The sequence below is a fragment of the Calidris pugnax genome, unplaced genomic scaffold (genome assembly GCF_001431845.1).
Source record: "Calidris pugnax isolate Ruff unplaced genomic scaffold, ASM143184v1 scaffold44, whole genome shotgun sequence".
Classification (NCBI taxonomy): domain Eukaryota; kingdom Metazoa; phylum Chordata; class Aves; order Charadriiformes; family Scolopacidae; genus Calidris; species Calidris pugnax.
The window spans coordinates 19,560,526-19,578,543 of NW_015094506.1; the positions used below are offsets into that span (position 1 = coordinate 19,560,526).

The 18,018-nt window shown below is 38.3% G+C and overlaps 1 protein-coding gene across 1 annotated transcript in view; it reads right to left on the reverse strand.

Annotated features, from left to right (window-relative positions):
* TRHDE (thyrotropin-releasing hormone degrading enzyme) overlaps positions 1-18,018 on the reverse strand; it is a 229,830-nt gene that overhangs the window by 38,370 nt on the left and 173,442 nt on the right. The window contains exons 14-16 of the mRNA XM_014963319.1: positions 13,226-13,373; positions 10,955-11,052; positions 10,371-10,478 (exon numbers count right to left, since the gene is read on the reverse strand). Of these exons, the coding sequence (XP_014818805.1) occupies positions 10,371-10,478; positions 10,955-11,052; positions 13,226-13,373 (354 nt within the window). The remainder of the gene's footprint in view (positions 1-10,370; positions 10,479-10,954; positions 11,053-13,225; positions 13,374-18,018) is intronic.

Below are 18,018 nucleotides of genomic sequence, written 5' to 3' on the forward strand. Positions count from 1 at the left end.
TTAATGGAGTGACTTCTCATTTGTACCAGCTATGGACTTCCATGTAAACAAGTCAGGAATGCACATCTGCTCTTTAATAAATACAACAGCAACATTTGTCTTACAAACTCATTTTAAGTACTAAATTTAACCAGCATTCAATCTCTCCAACATCAAAGGATTCAGAGACTATGACAGTTTTAAGGTGAAGCCTGCTTATTATTATGTTTTCTTACATGCAAGATATTTGAGGACTGTTCAAGTGACATTCAACTCCACACAAGAGCGTTTGAAGCATCCTACAAAGAATAGTTCAAATTCAATGTAATTATCAGAGTATCACGTGGCTTAAATTATCTTGCACAGTTTTAGAGTTGCCACATAAGCAAAGGCCAATATTAATTTGCATTAATCATCTTTGTTGAAAACAGAAAAAAAAAACCCCAAACTTAAAACCCTCTGTGTTTGTAAAAATGCAGCAAATTCCCTCAAACTGGAGTTCAGTATCTCTTCTTTCCTCTTCTTCCCCATAAGAAAGAAAAAAAATTATAAAAAGATTAGCAAGGTGAAAAGGAATAATCTTACTGCTGAAAATTAAGACTTTGCAGTAAATTAGGTATGTCATGTTTTTCATCATCATGAAACCCTGATTTTTGAGAAGTATGTCAATCACACACTTAAATTAACTAAAGAAATTTGGATGTATTTTGGGGACTAATAGAGGTCAATTTCAGATGACTCCATTATTAAAAGTGTTATTTATTTCCTTTCTTGATGATTTTGTTAGGAGGGCAGAATGAACAGCACTTCTTTGAGTTGTCAATGGGCAATGATATCTATGAGAGCATGTTTGAGCAAATTCAAAATTGAGTTTGTTTATTATTATGCACAACACTCTTTCATATCTCTCTTTTCCTGTTCTAATGTTTATGATTTGCATATCAGTCAGCCAAGTGAAATATGTGTTTAAAAGCTAGAAACTTCATATGGAAAGCACAGAAGCCCGATCTTGAAAATACACATACAATCTGAATTTTGTTTGTCCGAATATCTACAGAATTGGATATTATTTCTGTAAAAGCAATTCCCTATAAACATATTTATAATAAAAGACTCTCTGAAATTCTCATAAACCCTCACCCTATTCTCTTATCTCCATTTTACAGAGAGAAAACAGACACAAACAGTTTAAGTGATTTTTACTAAGATCACCTTGGAAGTCTATAGCAGAAACAGCATCCCAGGTTTCCCTAAGTACCTGTGCAGTGCCCTAGTCATAACACGGTCCTTCCTACTTCTTGCTTGATTTCTGGGTAGAGGAAAACCCACTTCTAGCCAAATAGGAAGGAGCAAAACCAACACATTGATTTCCAAGACTTCTCTTAAATTTTGTCAAGGAAAGGGACCTTAGTCTACAGTTTAAAAAACTGCCTTATAAAGTCACCTAATGAAGATTTAAAAACTTGAAAGTATAATCTGCACTTCAGCTGAATTCAAAAGTTCACCCTGGCTGTACGTTCTACCAGGCAGATAGAGCACATACTGACAAAGACCAGACCTCCTCTAGACAACAATCCTAGCCAACAGCAACTGGATAAGCCCCAAAACCAGGATTATTTCTGAGAAGCAATGGTGCAGTCAGGTCAAAACAGCAGGCAAAGCAAGTCAGTAGCCTCAGGTGGAAGACTATTTTGTTTATACTGATGAGCTGTCAGCATTATCCTTTCTAGCTAGAAAAGTTGATTCCTGCCTTTTATTCAAACATCCTTTGTTGATGTTGGCAAAGGACAGGGTGTTCAGAGGGCACCTCTAGCCTCTCAGTGTGGCTCATTTCTGCTCCCTTGACCAAGGGTCTTTTTCTCTCCATAACAGTCCTGCCAGGCCCTCAGAAAGAAAAGTAATGGGGTTCTGGGATAAGGGTAAGGAGGGGAAAAAGCTGCTTATTGTGAGAAGACAGGTGAGGGAGGTGAGGAAAAGTGCTGACAAGGCAGCTGCAGGGAAGAAAACGGGATCTGTAGCTGAGAGTACGGTACGGGGGACAGGTGTATGCTAGGAAGGAGAGGACTGGGCCCCCACAGAATGGCATAGGTTGTGAGGCTGGAGGAAGACTTCTCCCTGCCCCACCAGTGCGTGGATTCCTGAAGCCATATTTGCACCTCTCACCCCCCTTTCCAATACTCAAAGAGGCTAAGAAGCCTTCAACAATCTCCATTCATGCTTCTCTCTTTCTCTTCTTTAGCTCAAACTCCAAGTTAAGCATTTCCTTGAAGTGTAATTCAGAGCAGACTGTTCCCCTCCCCTGTCATTACACAGCAGTCCCTGGCATCTGAACTGCAACATGGATGCATCCATACCAAGCTGACTTCAGAGACCAGCTTGAGCTATAACGATCCAAAACCACCCAGGGGGGAGACAATGGGCTAACAACCATTAGCTAAAAATCACAGAATGGTAGGGGTTGTAAGGGACCTTCGGAGATCACCTAGTCCAGCCCTCCTCCAAAGCAGGTTCTCCTAGAGCAAGCTGGACAGGAACGCAAAATAATTCTTTCACTCCCTTCAAACCAGAGTCATGTTTTCCTGACAGTTTATTCTGGGTTCACCTAAGAATAGACTTAATGTAGTTCACAGGATAAAACAATTACTGCTATAATAACTCAGAAGTACCAGAAATAATTGAAGCATAGGCAATTTGTGGGGATGTGGATAAACAACATCACCCACTTCTACAGGAAAGACGTATACTAGACCAAGACTTACTCCCTGCACTAAACACACCACCAAGAACTCAGATCTACAGTTTCTCTTTTGTACATGCTTAAGAGTCCTCTCCAACTTCTTCCCTGGCTCTTAGCAGCTTTCCCTATTGTCCAGGATGCTCTCACAAAACCAGCACTTCCCTGGAACGTACTGTACAATTTGCTTTACTGCTCTTAGCTGTGCAACAGGATCAGATGCACATATGATACATGGCATGAAAGTAGAATTGGCTGTTAGTGTGCTTACTCTCAAGAATCGCTTTGATTCTTCTTGTACGAACATATGCAAACATTAGCTGAAATGTGTATCTCCACATAAAGCAGATATCAATGCTGTGATATGTCACAGAACATATGGACTGACACACAGCATATGGAATGAATGATGGCTACCTTAAAAACTTTGTAGCTTTCTATTTTCTCTAAAAAGGTGCAGCTGCTCTGGCCCATAGAGAGACTATACCAAAGGAAATCCAAAAATTTTTGCAGGAAGCCATATCTAAATCAATTGCTGGTGAACCATCACCCAAATTTATCTGACAGGGAAAGAGAGCTACTATGGCATCTGCTGAAATAATTTAGATGAGGCCTCATTTATTAAAATAGTAAATCTATACCACTATTAATCAAGCGTGATACAAACTATCGATCTAATACTCGCTCCCTTAGCTGGTACTCAGAGGTGCTAATTAAGGGAGCTGCTTAACATATCTGTTGTTTGCCTCTCTGTTGAACTATCAGCAAATGCGATCAGGAGTAATAATGAAGGCTGGAGTTAAACAGCAGTTTATTCATTTAAATGGACCCTATATGATTGTTTATGAATACCCAAGAAAAACAAGGTCAACAACCCTGGATGTGGTTGCTGACATTCTGCAACGTTTTAAAGTACATTAATTGGCCTAGATGAGAACTTCTACCTTTGTTATCTACTTATTATCCAATCCTAGAATTTTAAATGTGCCCCCACATGCCTTGACTTTTCCTGACATTACACTGAACAGGGCTTTAAGTAATACAAACAAGTGTAACATGGAACCAATTAGCCCAGGTAAGACTTCAAATGAAATAAATGAAATCTTTATCTCTGGAGAAGGAAAACAACAATGAAGATCACTTCAACTTCAGAGTTTAGTTTTATTATGCCCATATTTCCATGAGAAACTTCAAGAAAACATTCTTACAAATTAGCAGTAATAATTCTGGAAGTGTATAATTATATGGAAGTGTATATACTAGAGACTTAGTCACAAGACAACTCTCAGCTTACAGAAATAAGATCAGCTGGTCATTATGGGGGGTGGTTCTGCCTCAGCTGAATGGGTAAGATGGTTTTGCTGGAGTGGCAACGCTCCATATGCAGGAATAAACTTAAGGAATAAGGAGATGGATGGCTTTAATTTTTTGGCTTTCTTAAAAATTTTTAAGAAAAAAATAGAGCAAGTGGTTTTAAAGACATAATTTTCCAGGTCCCAAAGGCTATACTTGGTTAACTGAGACTTACTTTTAAATTAATTTCTCAAGTTGGTGAGAAAGTGATCTGGGGTGAGCATTAGCTTACTTTGGTGTTTTACTTCTGTAATCAACCTTGGAGTCAAATGCACCAGCTGTTAAAGATGAATTTGTGTCAAGGGAGAGAATCTGAACTTATATATCAAAAGGCAGGTTGGCACTGCCTTTTCCCTTATCCTCAGACTTTGGTTTTCTAGAGTCAGCAAAATTCGCAGCTTCAAAAGAAGCAAGCCAAGAAGAACCAATTAACGGCAGGAAAACAATCATCATAATTCATCATATATCTGCACCAGGTTCCTGGTTTTGGCCTGGTGAATGAAATTCTGAGAGAGAGGAACTCTCATGAAGGGCGTCTGCAGCAGGAAAGCCGCTAAATTCACAGATAATTCTGAAGGCGTATTTTTTGTCTTTGCTCATTTCTGACACAACTCCATAGATTTGTGAGGTCTACAGGGCCAGGCTTTTCTAGACTAAAAATACTCCTTAATCTGAAGAGGTTATAGCTCATTCTCCCTCTAATCTGTAAAAGGAAATGGACAGCACTCCAACATGGCCATCCATCCCCGGAGCAAAACAATTATTTAACAACACTGCTTCATGCTTTCTCATGAATCCAGTTAAGGAAAAGTTTCTGATAAACATGAAAGAAATGCTGCTAAGTAATATGAAAAATTACTGTCAAATTTTATCTTTATCCTTTGATAACGTGTAACCAATCAGTAGAGTCTTGACGTGCACTGAGCTGTCACTAGGGCTCTGACCCACCCGAAAGGGAACCGTCTGGAAAATCTGAGTATCGGAGGAACTCCACCACTCTCTCTTCAACAGAAGAAGAGAAGACAAGATATTAATCAATAGAGACAAATTGTCATCATCAAAAAATTGGTTTCCTGAGCAACTGGTGTGCAAACCAAAGAGCTGCCACCTTAACACAGTGAGCTGGCTATGGTGCAGACAAGATCAGAGAGGTCTCAGACACTTTGTTTCAAGAGACAAAACTGATGGATTCTTCCAGAATTGGAAAGAACAATAACTATTTTAGACAAAAGTCAAATAAGCATCCACAGTCACATATGATCCAACACTGATTAACACTGAATACAAACCAGATCTATTTCTTTGACATAATATTGGATTAAGTCAAAGAGTTTAATGAGGGGAAGTAAACACAAAGATTTAGAGTACAGCAACGAAGAACTAGGGGTGACACAACACTCCTGATGTTAGGAGTGCAATTTATCTTTCCCTATGTAGTTCAGGGGCTTTGAGAGGTTAGGTGCATGCTTCTTTCCATTAACTCTCAGTTCCCTGCAAGGTGACAAGCTCAGGCGTACCTTTGGCATGCCTAAAGTAAAGTGGGGAGCATCCCACCTCACATGCTCACTGACTGGCCCCTTATCCTAAGGAAAGAGAAAGACAAGAGAAGCTGACAACATTACTCACACTCTCAGGAAACAGGAGGATCTTTTCTGTTTCCTGTGACACTACTTATTGGAACTGCCCTCTGCTCAGTTCAAGCCTAGAAGAGAACCACAGTTGTCTTCTCTCGGCTTTCTCAGTCAATACATCCCATTCACTATAATCAACATATTTTCAAATTGTACTGAAATTTCATACAAAACATCCCCAGAAGATAAAGGATCCTTAAGAAGAAGGAAAGAGAGAGTGCCAAGACACTATTCTTGCTTAAGATTTGGGGCATGTATTTCCATAAGCTATGTTACTGCCAAAGCTACAGCTTTCCAGATCCTGAGGGTGTGTGGATGTACTACAGTTGAGAGCAGAATTATGCTTAAAAATCTGAAAAACAAACAGGCTTGAGAGTATTCAAGCACAGAGGGCAAGTTGTAGCTTGCTTTTATTGTTATTATTCAATTCAACTCTGCTTGATTAATTTTATGGAACCAAAATACACCAAGAAGGAAGAAGGAGGAATACATTTCCATATAAAATGGGCAAAACTTTATGAAATTAAAGTTATCAAGCTTAAAATATTCCTTGAAGGCATCAATTTGTTTATGTTTATATCGTGGTTTTGGCCGGATTAGCCAATCAGAATGACAGATGGTCCCTCCCCCCACCTTCAAAGAGAGGAGAGGAAGAGCTAAAGAGATTTATGAGTTTAGGAAAAAACTATACTACTTTAACATAATGAACATATTAATAAATAATGAAATAATAAATAATAATAAGAAAATTTTAAAAAGCATACAGTATATACAAAATCGCATCAAGCTCCCAGGATAATGATCATGTCACCAGCAGACACAGGGAAAAGTCCCAGACTGGACTCAGACACGAGCTGGATTCCAGATCTGGAGTCAGGAACGCACGGATCAGGATCAAAGGCAGACAAACAGACAGGGTCCTCCTCGGACATTGGCCACTGAAGAAAGAGACTTGACCCTTTGATCCCTCAACTTTTATACTGAGCATGATGCAGGTGGGATGCAATACCCTGTTGATCAGTTTTGGGTCACCTGTCCTGTCCGCTCCTCCCTACAGGAGGACCCCTCTACACTTTTCCACTTCCAATGCTTCAACTGGACAAATAACAAAGTTACCTGACCTGGGTTGTTACAGCAATAAGTAGCAAGAGCTTCTCTGCACACCATTCCTTGGTCTTATCAGGTCTTATCACTGTGAGAGTGAACAGTTTCTGAACAATATGCTGTTAATTTCAGAGTTTAGTTAGTTAGAAGAGGCCCAGCTAAAAAGTAAAAGTACAGAACAGAAAAATGGTTCTGTTTTACCTCAAACCAGGACAGTTTATTTTTGAGAAATCATTATGCTGGACAGCAGAAGGACAATAGATGTTTTGGAGGAATGAAACCAAAAAAAAGTTTCTTTAAAAAAATAAATAAATGTGGTGCTCCAAAATAATTTATGAGCAATTTTTACATCTTTCTCCAGATAGAAATATTATTACATTTTACTGAAGCTAAGACCTGTACTTGTTCCACAAACAAAATCAATTAGCAGTAAAACTACACAGAAATATTATATTAGAACATAACATATTAGGACAGTGGAAAAATTGAGTCAAACCCTTCTGGTGTGGAATGGACATTATCTGTACCAAGTTCAACAACACAGTAGGGAGTACTTCAGAATTTTCTATGAAGGATGGGGTATTTTGAAGAAATACAGTCTCTTCAGTACAGTAAAAAGAACTGCTTATGTTAGAAATTCTTTTAAAAAGGACCAGCATGAATTTAAGAAGTTATATGTTCATTTTTGCATTATTTGCTCACTGAAAGAATAGCCAGAGATTAAAATAAAAAGTATATATTCCAGAGTTTTCCTCTCTCTCTCAAAACATGTAAGTTTATAGATCTAGACGAGAAGATAATACATTAGGGCAACGAGGGACCACAACTGAGGACTGAATCACCCTTAAAAACAGCCAGCCGTCACGGAAGTCTAAACTACCAATTACTAGCTCTATGCCTGGTCAATAAGGTTACTCACCTTTTTTTCATGTCACAGTCAGAGACAATCATATGCATTTAATCCCCCCATCACAAAACAACATTGTATGAGCAAGAAGAAACACACGTTGTGCATCAGAGACAAGACTGAATCATCCCTGCATCCACAAGGCAGGAAACTTCCAAACTATGGTACTGCTCCACAAGAATGCAGAGCAACTCTGCGCTGCACCTCGCAACCAAGAGGGAGAAAGCTAAGCTGCTTTTAGGATGACGGTGGCGTTCTGAACACTGACTTCTGCAGCAAGGGTCTGTGTGATTTTGATAGCCCTTGGAGCTTGTTTTAGGAACGCTGCTGTGTCATGTCGGAGCACCCAACAGAGTCAGGGCGTCTGTGCCGCCCTGCAGCATCAGTATGAGATTCCCCACTGCTTGTCCAAAAAAGAGCTTTTCCATCTGCTTTCAGGCTATCAGAGTTCAGGCACTCTGCCATCAAGGCCTGCCCCCAACACACTCCCCTCCTAACAGCCTCTTAATGCCCCTTTAGTCCCACTCATGATAAAACAACAAAGAAAAAAATACCAAACAATAAAAAAAATACCAAACTCTTCTTAAAAAGGTACCATACAGTCAGCTAGTTAATTAGACTAACTTTGGCATCACTATAATTATTTGAGTTTTTATTTTTAATATGAAAGATGATAGATTAATAAAGTAAAAAAAGATCAACAAAAAGCATACCCTACATGGTAAGCTCAGTCAGGGCCACATATCTTACTGCTACTCTTCAAATACAGAGCATAAACCTACTGTTTGCAGACATGCAGATCTTTCCTCCACCCAGACTGGCTTATAAGGCATGTACCCAAGGTAACACACTTACTGACAGCAGTCTGTGCAGAAATTTAAAAGAAACAGGAATATAGCTACATATCCCTCTTAAAAGAATATTTCTACATATGCACATGTATACAGTGTAAATATTTAGCTCAACTACTTATTTTCCACTATGCATGAGTAAGAAATGCAGCAGCAGTCTGCTGCAGCTCATCGTTAACAAAAGAAGGTCAAGCTTTTACTATGTGAGATCTTGTGCTCACATTGCAATAGTGTGCTCTGGCATAGTTACCTCCGAAAAAGCAGCAGGACGCAGTATCACCATAAAACTCCTTTGGAAAGCAAGTGGAGAATTTGCTACTCATCTAATCTCTGGATGGTTTTTAGGTAGACAAAACTTGGCCAGATGCTGTAGGTTGGGCTTGGAATCAAGACCTTGCCTTCATGCTTCATGAACAGGACACCCTAGAGCACTGACTCAGTACTGACTTAAAAGAAAAGCACTCACCTACAAGAATTGGCTTAAGTAACAGCTTTTTCCTGTGCCTAGATTTTCAGGGAAGTCTAGCCATATCTGACTGCATTCAGTGCATGGAAAAAGAAAAAAAGCATTGCATCGATCCTGTGTAACTGCACAGTACTTCTTTGAGGTGCCAAAAACAAATAAAATTGGAAAAGACTGTTACATTACTGAATATTTAGTAGTTCTTCTAATAGTCTAGATGTTTCAGAATACTCTGTGATATTTTACCAGCCAGGGAGTACACAAATCACAGTCCACTGAAGTCTGAAGTGATGACCTATTTCTAGTCCTTTACTGTTGCCAATGGGAAGATGCCAGAAGGCAAGAATGAAGGGCAGTACAAAAAGTAAATGGATACTCCTCCTTTCCCCATGATGCCTCCTTCCCTACCACATCTCTGGACTGTTAAGTAAGGGCTAATCACTAGTTTATGTCATATATTCTGCCTAGCACTGGCAGCAGGAACAGAGTAGTAGGGCTCACAACTGTGTTTTACTGCAGTGATGCTGGAACATCACTGAGCCATAAGTTCTGTGTGACACGGTGCCTGAATCTCAAACATCTCTGGTGACCGTTTGTACTGAAATGTACTTTAGTACTGCCGAATCTTGCAAGCCCCTGCTCAAGTATGGCTATAAATACGCTAGCAAACAGGAAAGCCAGTAATATCAGGAATTCTTTTTACACTGCATTTGACATCACAGTGTTTTACTGATGCAATGTTCCCAGATACCTCAAGAATCAAAAAGTTGGAAATGTTCTGCTGCTTTCCTCTCATTTTACACTTTGACTACCAACACATTGGATGTACTGATTTCAAAATGGGGACAATTCCACTGCTTCAATTTGTAAAGAAGGAATTACCCAACCAGCACTATATGTGTTAGTTATTAACTCTGTGGCATCCTGTGTGAAAAGCATCATGCAGAACAAGAGTTTGTTCTAGCAGATTACAAGAAAAAAAAAAAAAAAGATATTGGGAAAATGATACATCAGTACAAGTCAGGGCAAAAAAATCCTGAAGCTTGAAGGTGCCTTCCATCAGAAATTAAATACAGCACAAGGGTCAGTTATACAAAAAAAAGGAAAGGCGGGGCATTACGGAGAAACAGAAGAAAGGAAGAAAAAACCCTCCTTCATTAGAGAAAGAGGAAAGAGAGTATTAATCTCCAAAGTGTTAAATTGAACTTGCTGCAAAATTGATCAGACCTCTCCAGACTCGGAAATACCCTACAGCAATTATTGATCAAGAGCAGTGAATGCGCTACAGACCACGTTTATGTGCCACAAAAAAAAAAAAAAAAAAGACACCCATTTCAGTTCTACTTACCGGTTCCTATTGCTAGAAATCCAATCTGAGATCAACGTTGCAGCCTGCTGGTGACAGTGTTTGTTACCAAAGCTGCAGGCCAACATGATGACTTCCCGACGCAACTCTCTGTCCAAATTAAAGAAAGCAATGAGGCTGCATGTATTTGAATGCTTACAAAAACCAATTTCTTATAACAGTGGCAGCAACTGATAGCTGGGCAACATATCAAATATAATCCGGCTCAGTGTCAACTTAATGCCTACAGCTGCTGCAACAACTAAAGAGAGGTCGTGAACCAAAATCAGCCCCCATTTACACTTACACACTCTTCCTGACCTCTGTTATCACATGAGTCCAAGTTCTTAAATATCCAGTGCAGTCAAATATTAAATCTAGGTTTAGAAAATCATGTTCTCCAAACATGATTAGGAAAGAGGAATTCAGAGCATCTTGCTGCCCTCCCTCTAACCCAGAAAGGAAAAACAGAAGGATAACAGAACTAGGAAAGTATGACATGCTAAAGATGACACCAAATTTTAGGAGAGTGCATTATTACAACTATATCCCCCAAACAAACAATAAAAACAGAAATATGACAGTACTCATGTTGGTATGATGCTTGAACAAGCGATTTGTTTAAATTATTTGTTGGCCATCCAAGCTTGAGATACATTGATGCGACTTGTCTTAGAATATACTCCTGAGAGGGAAAAGAAAAATATATTTAATGTTAACATTTAATTTTTATTTGAAATTTAAGTACTACTGACTATTGATTTTTTTGTCTCTCTGTTTACCCCCAAATAATGTCTGACTTTCCAGAGATTTTGATTTGCATTTAGCAAAGCAAACATGTCCGCATCTCCTTCACTGCTACAGTGAGAAGTAATCTATAGGTCAGTTATTTGATTAAATGTCTAGGAAAAGACAATTTATTGTAGTAAACCCCATCAATTTAAGAAGAATTTCTTACACGCTATTTTGAATTCACAATACACGCCTGAAAAGTTGCAAGAGTGTTTACAGCTTAATTTCTACTCTATGGCAAATCTCAACTACACTGTGCATGTTCACTTTTAAAAGAATATTGCTTTAATATCTACAGCCATGTCAAAAATGTTATGCAAGTACAGTCAATTGACTTCAGAATACCGAACAATATGGCTGCAAATGAGCTTTGTACATTTAATGACGCCATGTTTTAAGTTTAGGCTCTTGGTGTGCTTAAAGAACAAAACAAACCCAAGATGTATTTTAGCTTACTTTTACTTCTTATACAGGGCACATATTTACATATTCTGGACAGTTGTGAAGAAAACCATTGTCATTGTATTCAGTGCAATCATTTGCCAGTGGAATTTACCACTTTGAAAAAGAGAACTGAGATATAAAGAACCACATAAGAGAGCATCTATTTTATTATTATGGATGCATGGGCATGTATATATGATGTCAACACAAAAGGAGATTCACAGAGCAGCTTTCTCTAGCAGATATGTTATTCTGTGACTAAAAAGAATTTTATTTCCTCTGCTATCACCTCTGCTTTCAAAGCTCTCATCAATAGTGATAAAACACAACCCAGCCATGAATTTTACTGGGTTTTTTAGTAAAATGGTGTTTTCTTTAGACAGCCACGTTAAAAGTGAAATAGCAATGGCAGACTCATAAGAATTTTTCTATGCAGCTAACAACTGACTAAACATGCAAGTTATTTCCACATCATTTTATATTATGGCTCTGATTTGCATGTAGGCCCACATAGTAGATTCATAAAGAAAGAAACTCTGTTTGTCTTTATCAATCTGTAGTATACATTTTACAAAAATAATGTCAGCAGGTAGCTCTGTATATGCATGTAATTCTACATATATACATATATATATAGCCAGCTCTAGCTTCCTGTTTTCTGACCGTATTTCTTTCTACACACATACACACACGAGCAAATGTATGTTTAAGAAGAAAAAAACACCTTTAAGCAACACCTGTAAGCATTTCAGGCTTTAAAGAGTTCCTTCATGTGAAGGCTTTACAAAATTGCATAAAATTACAGTACATTGGCCACTGAAAATATGTAGACTATATAAAATTCAAAGTGAATAAAAAACCTCCACAAGTTTGTAATTGTCACTGGCTGCAATCAAATCCTGTGTACTTCATCAAACATCCTTCAGCATAGCTAGGAATATTTTTTTTTTTATTTCAGGTAAAATGTTAAAATGTTTGTCATGTCTATCTTAATTATCCACTGCTAGGTGTTACTGCTGTCCCTTTGGACCCAATTATGAATGGGCTTTTGATTCAATGGTGATCTAATCCTTGTTAATTAAGGTAACTGCATTGAATTCACCATGGCTTTGTATTAAATAATGACTACAAATCTTTACTTCAGTTGCACGCATCCTGTTTGGTTGTGCCTGCATTTGGGGTCCTTGCTGATCTTGGGCATCAATCTAAATATCGCTGTGAGGCTCCTCAAAAGAGAAAATCTGGAAATAGATTACTTTGGCTCTTTTAAGTGAAATACTTTATTTGCCATAATATTTTATATAAGGGATAATTACCTTTCCTTCTGCTAATCATATATGCCTCAAACAACAGTTATCACTGTTCAAATGCAAATGAACTAAAGCTTGACAATTGCTATGTTTAAATAGAGAATAACTTGGAAGAAAGCTAATACCCCTAGGTCATTTACAGTATCTAACTGAGGAATAGTTCAGCTCTTGGCAATGAAAGGAGAGCCAGCAAGAGAAAGAAAGGAAAGAAAGGAAGAGTGGCGGCGGGGTGGGACGTGGGGGTAGAAAAGGGAGAGAGAGAAGGAAAGAGAAAGGAAGGAGAAGGAGAGGACGGAGGGCTGTATCTCTTACATTGAAGATGTTGTAGCTTTCTGTGCGGTCCAGCAATTTGTCTAGAGGATAAAGAGCTCGGCTGGCAGCATGCCAAGGCAGAAAATCCTTCTCCTCTGAAAGGTATCTGATAATCTCCAAAGGAATATTCTGAGGCAAATAACCAGCTCTGAAAAATAAAAGAAGTTAGTATTTAATAGTTTCTGCAGAGGATACATTATGAGGCAAAAATGACTTTTTTTTCCCAAATGAAATTAAAAGGTAGAAAAACATGATATACTCATCACATTATAATGACATAAAAGTCAACCTTATAAAAAGAAGTAACTTACAGTCTCTCCCAACACATATGCAAACATACTTATTGGATGAAGAAAGGCATGAAGGCACATGAAAGAAAACTGGACAAGCTATATCTACTTTTTATGGATTTCCGTGGCTACAAAAGACATGAACAATGAAGTAACTGACTTTAAGCAAAAAAACAAAAGTACTGCTTTGCCAATTTGTTAGTTAGAAAACTGTCTGCATAAAATCAACAACCCAAGGCATTTTGCCTCAGGGAACATTTCTACTGGCCATGGGTAATTGGGAAGAACAAATGGAGAAGAAGCATCCTTTAGTTTTGTTCTCCTCCCCACTCCTTTCTCCCTCCTTTAGAGCTGCCTTGTCTTCTATCCATCTTAAGCCTTTTTGGAATGACTTTTCTTTTATTAAACTGAAGTGGCATTCAGTGACATCACTTTGGTTAAAGATGTTTCTCTGCTTTCCACATAAATTATGTTCTTTTCAGATGTTCATAAGTCAATCAGAATTTTGCCCCATTCTTTTACAGTCATAAAAGACCTCTCCCTGTAAGGGAAAGAATTTAGCGGGGCTTCAGGCAGGCTTTTTAAATTAATAACTTTACAAGTAAAGTGCAATACAGACACAAGGATTTTAAAGCTGCTTTTTAAAACTGAGTACTGGAAACATCAAGTGTTAGGATTTGCTCTCATTTTCTTTTTCAGAACAGCATTTTTTCTTAACTATCCAGACTGCAGAAACAAAGTGCAACCCTGTGGGTGTGAACTTCCCAGAAACACATGTCTATTCCTCTCCTGATGCATGTGTTTAAATCCCAAAGGAGTTCTCCACCTGCCTAGAGAGGAGATAATGATTCTATTTTCATTAAACACAAAGTCAGCAAGTTGGATTCCACAAGCTTCAGTTTAACATAGGCTACAGTATGACATATATTCACAGACTATTTTTTCTGGTTGCAAATATTTCCCTTAATTTCCATCACTGTCTGGGGAAGAGATGCATGCATATAGCAAACAAAGAAAATTACACAGATTATTATGGAAATGAACCAATACATACATGTTGATATAAATTTTTATCTCAGTTGTAATAGCATACAAAAATTACTTGGCTGAAATATTTGAAATAGATTGTTCTTTTTGGTACAGGCCAAACCCATAGCTTCCTTGCAAGGTCACCACATCCATGTAAGCAATTGTTTTTCACACTCTCTAGTGAAAGAATTACACCCTGTTCCCTTTACATTCTCGGGAAAGAAGTGAGTTCATGTAATAGCTTTCAAAAGTATCTATCTCATGTCCTTATGATGACCTGCTCTCCAGTCTGCTTCATGTCATCTCTGTCTACATTTTGTCAGCAAGGCTCTGTTCTCAACTCCAGTTACAGCACATGCTCAAGCAGGAATAAGCAGCTGTGAAATGAGAATAGTGGAGCTCTCAGAGTGGGTAGCAGACAGAGTTCAATGCATCTGAAGACAAAGTTAGGGGTTATAGTTATAGGTCTTTCTTATTTCTGAAGAAGCAGAATATCATTAAGATGAGTTCTAGGTCTTAATACTTTGTAAAGATGCGTAACCATAATTAACAGGGCCAGAAGCAAGCTGGATTGCCTACAGTTAAAAAATCTTGGAGATTATGTTACCAAGGAGGTAAACTAGCTTGAAGTTGCATATATGTAATTAGTTCCTAATGGGATTTGTGATTATTGTTACTGATAATTTGATTGACATGAAAAAGCGTAGAGTAAGGAACAAGAGGAATAGCTCTAGGAAACATGCAGCTTAAGAAATAAACAGATGAATGTTTATTACAGCTGCACTAATGGACATTAGGATCATGCTTCCAAAATTAAATCACTCTACACTAAGCGCAAAAGGGAAATCATCACTGCAAAACAGATTATTTCTTTTTAAGCTTAACTTCTCCATAAAGACACAAAAGAAGTGAACTCAGAGCGATCCATCTCTTATTCCTGAGCTCTTGGCCATCCTAATCAGTTTCAAAGTCGTGATTCTTAGCTGATTATACTCATCCTGTTCACAATAAAATCTGTTATTCTCATAACTCATGGCTTCTAACTTAAAAATTTATCAGCCCATTCAAATCTGTCTGCCCCTTCCCCTGTCTGCCACTTTTCCTATTGTTTCCCTAAGGGCATATTCCTTTTCACAAAAACTGATCGTGGCAAAGTCGGAGTTTTTCCTGTTTACTTGTGAACTTCCTCCTCTATCTGGGTATGACCTTTGAAGAGTTTACGCACAGTATCGTCAGAATCAACCCCCCACAGAGAGACACCAGGGACGGGGATGAGGGGAGGTCCCTGTGGATGACATTATTATATAAATGACAACAAATTCATCACTTCAGATCATGATTTTGAGGGAAACTGTTTATGGCTGTTACGATCAATGTTAAATCCTGTCAGCACATGTTGGGCAGATGTGCTTCAAGTACAGCTGCTAGGCTGGATCTCTGCAGGAACTTGTGTAGAGACATGTTTAAATACTCTCACAGTGGCCGTTAAGATAGGAGGACTTCCCTGGAGAAAACAGAAGTGCTTCAGGAACTTTGTCTTGACAGAATGTTCTTTATATTCTACACTATTTTATAGTATGGATGCCCGCAGAAAACTATGACAGCCCTATTCTTTCACTCTCAGCCACTAAGCTACGTTTATAGCCTCTTATTCCAAATACACTGTGCTCCCAGACTATTTGCCATTGAATAATCTCTGTGAAGAAGTAGTGAGGAGTTCATTCACTGATTTACCTTTTGCGCAAAATATGACACATAATGTATATGTTATCAAATATTAAATGTATACTATAGCTTAAAAAGCTTGATGAAAATTTTCATTCACAAAAAAAGGAAAGAGTTTGGTAATGGTACAGCCAAATACTAAGGTTGCTAAATTTTGGCATTCATAGTTGAGAAAATAGGATATAAGGAGAAGCTCTCACTCTAAACCATAAAAGATATAAACCATGAACTGTAAAAGTCCTTAAATCCAGATCACAAATCTAGGACCTGTGTGAACTGTCCTGGGAGGTAGCATGACTACCATGACAACCAGGTCAGGAGAAGACAGAAACTACCCAAAGCAGAGTGACTGTGTGATGAGCTATGCGTTAGTATTCTGCATCTTCACAAAGCACAGCAGCTGGTTTCTTTAGCTTTGTATTTTAGTATAATCACATTCATTTACTTTACACTAAAAGCTCGTCCAGCGCTGAGTGATTTCAAGATTCCTCTTTCCCAGAGGATACTGCATCCAACAAGATTTATTGGCTCACTTGAACAGTGGCAAACTCATTCAACAGCAAAGGGATTGCTGGCATGCTTCTAGGATTCTCCCTCACTAGCCTGGGACAACCAGGTTCAAAGATGGTTACACAGGACGTGGTCAGCAAAAGCAAAATTTTTGCTTTCAGCAAAGTAGGAAGGGATGGTCAAAGATTCAGGAGTGTCACAGGACTTGTGACAAACATACACCACCATCTGGCTGACAACTGCTAAGTAAAATCACTTATGTCACTTATGGAGCAGGATAATAAGCAAGATGAGGAAAGAAGACAGAAAACAAGATGAGTCTATTCTGAGCATCTCTGTGAACTCTGGTGGAAGAACACAGATCCGTAGAAATGCTAGACAGAAATGCTGAACAATTAGCATTACAATAATAAGAAAAGTAACAGTAGCAAGATTCCCATCAAAGGGAAAAATGTAAAATAATTTCCCTGTCACATAACTGCCTGGAAATATTTACTTAAATAACAGAATATAACATAAATTATACATAACAGTGTATAACATAAGTTAAGCACATATTCTACACATGCAGCTCGGTTTATCACTCTCTCTTCCAACAATGTCACTGGAAGGTCAGTGACAGAAATCCTTATTTTTCTTGTGTCTTTTTAGCCATCAATCATATTGCTATCCTTAAAGTCCAGCAAAAGTACTATCAGATATTGCTTGCCAAAGTCCAAAGGCACGAGAGCCAGGGCTAAGAGATAAAGTTCTTTTTCAGCTTAGCCATCTCAGAGCAAAATTGAAATATTGTTTGTCACTCAGGGAATAACTGATTACAGACTATCCTGAAACCAGGTAACAAACAAACAGGGCAGAAATACTGTGATGTCCGATTTTATGTCTGGTCTGAAACAGTGACACTGTTTCTCCAGTAGCAACCTGAGAATCTTAGCAGGCACATATCTACAACCAAAAAAATTCTGCAGAGGAATCTAGGATAGTCTTGGTAAGTATCTTAACAGATAAAATCGTCAAATCACAGTGTTGGTTCATGAAAAGTGGTTGAATGCATACTGATGTTCAGGTTAAGTATTTCTCACATGCAGGTTAAAAAGTTTACAAAACTTCACCTATAACATCTGGAATGCAAAGGCTGGAAGACACCTTAAGGACTTATCTAGTCCTTCCCCTACCCAAAGCAGATCCACACCAATGCTAGTTCTGACAGAAATTTGTCCAGCTTATTTTATATAGACC